Here is a 6774-nt window from a genome sequence, read left to right on the forward strand (position 1 = left end):
TCATACACTTGTACCCAGAATTGTGCACACAGGCTACAGAAGTTAAACACAACTAACACACTGTTCTCATCCTTTACACACTACCACTCAAAATTGAAAACACATGTGTCCAATCAGTGCACACAATTAGAAAACAGTATTTAAGCCTAGTCAAATGCAAATGGCATGAGTTGATCCAACAATGGAGCAGAACAGAGGAAGAGGTGGAGGAAGAGGAAGAGGAAGAGGAAGAGAAAGAGGAAGAGAAAGAGAAAGAGGAAGAGAAAGAGAAAGAGAAAGAGAAAGAGAAAGAGAAAGAGGAAGAGGAAGAGGAAGACAAAGAGAGAGAGAAAGAGAAAGAGAAAGAGAAAGAGAAAGAGGAGTCTGTGTCAGAGGTGGTGGGCGAGGACAAAGACCAAGCAGATCAATAATTTCAAATGACATTCGAGCAACTGTCATAGATCATGTTCTGGTGCATGGCATGACTATGAGGGAGGCAGGGCAACGTGTGCAACCAAACCTAAGCAGGTTCTCAGTGGCTTCTATAATCCGGACCTTCAGAGAAGAAAACAGGTAAAGTATACTTGTCTCAGAAAGGGGACAATGAGACATAACTTTTCCATGGTACTGTGTTTTGAAAACATTTACTGAATAAAATGTGTGTGTATGTGTATACTTCTAACTAAATGGGGTTCTTTTTACAGAATTGAAAGACGGCCTCATGAGGGTGGAAGGACACGCATGTTCTCACAACACCAGGAGACACTTATTGTGGATATGGTCCGTCAGAACAATGCAATTCGACTGCATGAAATAGAGCAGCGGATTGTAGAAGACAACGTACATTTCGAGGGAATAAATAGTGTGAGTCTGTCAACAATTGATCGTGTCCTGCAACGCAACAAGATAAGGATGAAACAAGTTTATCGGGTACCATTTGAGCGAAACAGTGAGAGAGTGAAAGAGCTACGATGTCAATATGTGCAAGTAAGTAAACTCAGTACTAGAAAGTACTGTGTAGTTTGGGAAGCAGCACATGTATACATCTTACTGTGTCATTTATGGAACTAAATGTAGTTTTCACTGTGTACAGAGAATCTTTGAGCTTGACTCAATGGCTATGCCTCATGAATACATTTTCATGGATGAAGCTGGATTCAATCTTGCCAAAAGGAGAAGAAGAGGTCGCAACGTGATAGGTCAACGTGCCATTATTGAACTGCCTGGCCAGCGTGGTGGAAATGTAACCATCTGTGCTGCCATCAGCAGCTATGGGGTTCTCAACAGTCATGTTACTGTTGGGTCATACAACACCGAACTGCTACTAACATTCCTGGATGGTCTACGGGGTGCTCTGCTCGAGCAGAGGGAGCGCGAGCAGGCAGAGCATCCCATGTATGTTGTCATTTGGGACAATGTGAGCTTTCACCGTGGTCCGAGAATACGCGACTGGTTTCAAAATGAGCAGCATTTTATTAATGTCTTTCTTCCACCATACTCTCCCTTCTTAAACCCTATCGAGGAGTTTTTCTCAGCATGGAGATGGAAAGTGTATGACCATAACCCTTACACACAGGAGAACCTAATTCAAGCAATGACTGGAGCATGTGACGACATCAGCGTGGAATCTTGCCAGGGCTGGATTCGGCATGCTAAAGCATTCTTTCCCCGTTGCCTTGCAAGGGAGAACATAGCATGTGACGTGGATGAAGTCCTGTGGCCTCACCCAGCAGAGAGGCGTGATCCTGAGGCAGAATAAATGCTGTAAATGTGTCTTATTTTTTTTTTCTTTACATAACTTTTGTTTCTCTTTTTTGCTGCAGTTTTTTTTAAGCTTTATTTAATTTCTTTTTGTTTAAATCTGAGTACAAGAATAAAATTATTCCCGCTATCCCACAGTGTTTTGCATTTATTTATGTAGTGTGTAATGGTTGCTAAGTTGTGTTTGCACATTAGCTGGTTTTGTGTGGTTTTTGACGGTAGTGAGTGATTTTGATTAAAGTTAAAATGGTTTTGGGTCAAATGTTTGGTTTTGCAAGAGGAGTCAGAGGTTTTGTGAATGTAGCTTGAAAATTGGGTTTTGTGTTCACAGTTTAGAGAAAAGGAGAGCAGGTTTCAAGAAATGTGTCTTAGCAATTCAGAAAAACTGTAAAAGAGGAACAGAGAGCCGCGACATTTTGTTGGTTGAAAATATGAATGAAGAACATGCGTCATTTACTCCGTTGCTCTGATTGGTTGTAGGTCTATCCAATTGAGTGCAGAGTTTTTTTTTTTTTCCTGGTTCGGTTGAGACACACCCCATAATCAAATCTCTATGGAGCAGTATCAGACTCACATTCTGACTAGAATCTGAGTATGACGACGTCAGGCTATAATCACAGTGTCTGAACAGCACATTTCAGATGTCAGAGCTCAAATGCAAAGGGTGGCAGGGGGAATCCCGTGACACAACACACACACACACACACACACACACAGATGGTCACGTCTCCTATGTTTTGAGACGGTGCTTTGAGAGACTCATTGCAATTTTTTGTGACTCTCATTTTATTTAAACTTTTTGAGTGAGGTTTTAGTAAGATCTTTATTTTATAATCGTTTATATTATTTTAAAGAACAGAATGGCTTTTCAACATTTGTGTGAGATAAACTTCCACAGTTTATCCTTATCAGTTTTCACAGTACAGCCCGGATACGCTCAGGAATATGTAGGGAGGATCGTGTGTGATACCAACTTCAAAAACACACACTAACTGTCATGTTCAAAAGGCTTCAAACAATCAGACTTTCTGTCAGATACCATAACATATTGTTTAATCACAGTGTCTTTAAACGATTAACACTTTCTGTCAATATCAAAAGGCATCAAACAATTAAAACTTTGTCAAAAACTATATGATCAAGGGCTAGGAGGGGACAACCTGTCAAAACTAGCTGTCAAAAACATGATCAAGGGCTAACCGGGTCAAAGGTTAGCCCTTTGATATCCTTTGTTCTCTGTTGATCCCTTTGATCCTATGCCAAAAGGGGCGGGTACCTGTCACCGGAAGGGGCAGGCACCTGTCAATCAATCATTTTTGACAGGTGGTCCGTGGTATCAACTACTCACGCCATGTTTTTGTTTTATGTTTTGTTTAAATAAACTGCATTTGGGTTCTACTAGCTTGCCTGCAGAGGAATCATTACAGAAAACTTGACCACCAACAATGAACCCAGCAGTTGCCCTCCTGAATATATGCCAGGGGAATGGTCCCCTGGAAACTTATGTGGAGAAATTTTGTGGACTGTGCTGCCAGGTACAATTTAATGATGTGGCTCTTAAGGACATTTTTCGTTTTGGGCTGAACGATCCGGTGCGATCCCGATTGCTAGGGCCCAGTATATTGACTATGCCCTTTTGTTAAGTGGCCCAACTTTTACTGTGGGTTTGGTGGACAAGGAGCCCCGCAACCCTATAGTACCCACCAAGTCTGAGTCTCTTCACATCATGCTTGCCAAACCTGAGCTTCTTCACGTCTGCCGAGCCAGAGACCGTTCACGTCACGTCTGTCGAGCCAGAGACCGCTCACGGCCGCGCTGCCATGTCCCCCTGAACTGTCTGGTCTGCCCTGGCCGCCATGCCAAGGCCCAGGTCCGCCCACACCTTGCCACGACCCAGGACCGTCCACACCATGCCACGACCCAGGTCCACCCACGCCATGCCAAGGCCCAGGTCCACCCACACCTTGCCAAGGCCCAGGACTGTCCACACCATGCCACGACCCAGGTCCACCCACGCCATGCCAAGGCCCAGGTCCACCCACACCTTGCCAAGGCCCAGGACTGTCCACACCATGCCACGACCCAGGTCCACCCACGTCATGCCAAGGCCCAGGTCCACCAACGCCATGCCACGACCCAGGACCGTCCATGCCATGCCACGACCCAGGTCCACCCACGCCATGCCAAGGCCCAGGTCCACCCACGCCATGCCAAGGCCCAGTTCCACCCATGCCATGCCATGACCCAGGTCCGCCCATGCCATGCCAAGGCCCAGGTCCACCCACGCCTTGCCACGACCCATGTCCTGTCCCCCTGCACGGGCCTGGCCCACCATCCCTTCCTGCCATGCCACGACCCATGTCCTGTCCCCCTGCACGGGCCTGGCCCACCATCCCTTCCCGCCATACCACGACCCATGTCCTGTCCCCCTGCACAGGCCTGGCCCACCATTTGGGTTCTACTAGCTTGCCTGCAGAGGAATCATTACATGCACACACAAAATATAATTTTTCTTTCTCGCATTTGTTTCCTGAGCTCCTGTAAAGTTAATCAAGAGGTTTACTTCTACCTCACTTCTGCAGTTTGAGAACAATATCACAGTAGACATTACAGTTTTATAGCCATTATGAATTTTATTTTTGTTTTGGAGTACAGTAATTAATAAAGAAGATGACAATTAGTACTTCAAAATGGCTGACAGCCCCTGCTCTACTTCAAAAAAAAAAAAAAACACAAAAATATAAAACCTGTCATGTTTAAATGCCTCTTAACTGTTTAATGTTTGCCCAAGTATTCAAACATATTTGTGTTTTATATATTGCATGCAAGTGTTAATTGTGACACTATGCATCATCTTTTAACAGTTTTTTTTGTCATCTGACACTGTGGTTGGAGCTGATAAACTGAATAACAGATCTTGCAATGGGTGTGATGTTTTACTGCGTCCATCAAAAGGATGAGAAGTTGCTTTAGCTTTTTCTCTGAACTCTATTTTAAAGGTGCTGTAAGTGATCCCGGGAGACGTTACTTCTTTTTGACATTCGAATTGTTGTCAAACAAAACGGAGGCTAGCTAGACCCTCCCTCCTCCTCATCCCTCCTCCCCTCCCTTCCGACATAAGGGAAAGTCAAAATAGTCACTACAAACAAAGTTAAGCTTTACTGATACTTCATTCAATGTGTAACGTCGCCAAGTTAGATAAATGCTTTTATATATTGCAGAACAGAATGCATAAAAAGAGAAACATTATCTTAAAATCGTTTCGCCACCTGAGGTTATAACTATAGCTCCCATACAAGGACGCAATAATAGCATGATAACGTTAGCTTCGCGTTTCCCAGTGAGCATAAACAACGGCGGCGGCGTAAACAAATTTAGTCAAAGTTGTCAATAGCCTATAAATGAACATTCAAATTCATAACAAACAGTGGGTGAAAACAATCGTTCACACAAATTGTCACCCTACTGTGAATTAGCTTGATCATTTACAATAGAAATTGATCGCTGCTAGAAACATACATGTTGTATTCACCAAAGTTAACGCTGACTGCATAGTTATAGCTAATTACATCCTTGTGTTGGTTTGGCGAACATGAACGTCAGTTTAGAAAGAAAAATGGATTTACCTGTTCTGCAAAAACAGAGCAACTGAATGTCGGATTGGAAGCCCTTCTGCCGGCGGAGTTCTCGCCACCTTTCGAAGGTTTTTCCGATGTAAATTCGGGACTTCGCGCGTTCCTTATCCTTGTCCCTCTTCTTTGCAATTTGTTCATCGGAACGTCGTCTCTTTGGTCATGTGTCGGCCATAATTCAAACTTCCCTCTTCATGCTTCTCTGTTCTCTCTCCTCCACACACCCCCTTCACGTGCACGCGCACTAACCCCCCAAACCCCACCCTCCAATACTTCTTGTCGGTTATTGGCTGGAGCACTGTTTATTATGTTTCTTGGTTCGGGTGAGCTGCAGTTTGTTTTTGTTGCCGTTTGTGGAGCCTGTGGTGTCTAGAGAGACCACGTTTTTTTACAGTGTGTTCAGGGGACAGGCAGCTAGCGGATATGGAGGAGATGTTTGCTGTATGTGACAAAAAATGTTTTGGCGTCGCATCACTTACAGCATCTTTAAGAAAGACCAAAACCTGAAACAAACTAAAATAAATTTATATAGGGGAAAAAAATGCTTCGAATGGCTTCAGTGCAATGTAAGCATATAGGAAATGTGTTATTTAATATGAAAAAAAAAAATATATATATATATGTGTGTACACTGCATTCATCAATGCAGTTAGGGTCATGTGACCTATATTAGCATTCAGAGAGCCAACGCAGTGAGCGTGAGACTCACGCAATTGACACTTTTCACACGCCACACATCCATTTTCTCACGCACAGAAAAATCGCGAAGCAAAGAGGACACGAAGACCGACAGACTAGACAGAGCAGGTTACTTATGATATAAAAAAAATCTCAGCTCTCAGATTCTGTCAATTTTATTACGAAATTCAAACAATAAATACCGTTTTGGCGCTTGTAAATGTGACGTGTCAGATCCCTAGCGGCACGTGAACTGATCATCTCTACTAGCTAGGCTAATAGTAAATAAGCACAAATGAACAATGTTGAAAGAAACAGTACAACTTACCGAAATGTATATTCCTCATACATAATATCGACCAATCAGTGTTTTTCAACTGCAGAAAGGGTCAATAAAACAGCTGGAGAACAATTATGACACATAACATTTAGCCTACCTCAGGAAAGCCATTTAATGACCAAGAAAAAAAGAGCTAAAGAGAGTATTTTGCTAAATATGTGTACTATATTACATATTTATTATATTTTTTACTTGTATCATTAAAGCAGTTGTTATTATTATAAAAACGCAGGTAACACTTTATATTACGACCCGCAAACAACTGCGTAAGTAAAGCGAAATTACGGTGTACGTTTCTGTAATTATAGTGTACTTCCGTGTAGGTATAAGGGAACAATATGTAACGTTTTGGGTAATAAAGGGGTACAACCAGATATACAAGCA

The 6774-nt window shown here is 42.9% G+C and overlaps 1 protein-coding gene across 1 annotated transcript; it reads left to right on the forward strand.

Moving 5' to 3' along the window:
• The first annotated feature begins 347 nt into the window (after positions 1-347).
• On the forward strand, positions 348-2345 carry LOC311295766 (uncharacterized protein). The gene is made up of 3 exons (XM_084417270.1): positions 348-552; positions 684-966; positions 1073-2345. Exons 1-3 carry the CDS (start codon positions 461-463, stop codon positions 1736-1738), a joined length of 1041 nt encoding a protein of 346 aa, XP_084273396.1. The 5' UTR covers positions 348-460; the 3' UTR covers positions 1739-2345.
• The last annotated feature ends 4429 nt before the right edge of the window (positions 2346-6774 follow it).

The sequence above is a fragment of the Rutilus rutilus genome (genome assembly GCF_951802725.1).
Source record: "Rutilus rutilus genome assembly, chromosome: 8".
NCBI classification, from domain to species: Eukaryota; Metazoa; Chordata; class Actinopteri; order Cypriniformes; family Leuciscidae; genus Rutilus; species Rutilus rutilus.

Excerpts from the sequence above, each read along its gene's own strand:
- LOC311295766 (XM_084417270.1), top strand. The coding sequence starts at position 461 with ATGACTATGAGGGAGGCAGGGCAACGTGTGCAACCAAACCTAAGCAGG. Across the intron at positions 553-683 it reads ACCTTCAGAGAAGAAAACAG|AATTGAAAGACGGCCTCATG; the intron begins GTAAAGTATACT and ends TTCTTTTTACAG. Across the intron at positions 967-1,072 it reads TACGATGTCAATATGTGCAA|AGAATCTTTGAGCTTGACTC; the intron begins GTAAGTAAACTC and ends CACTGTGTACAG.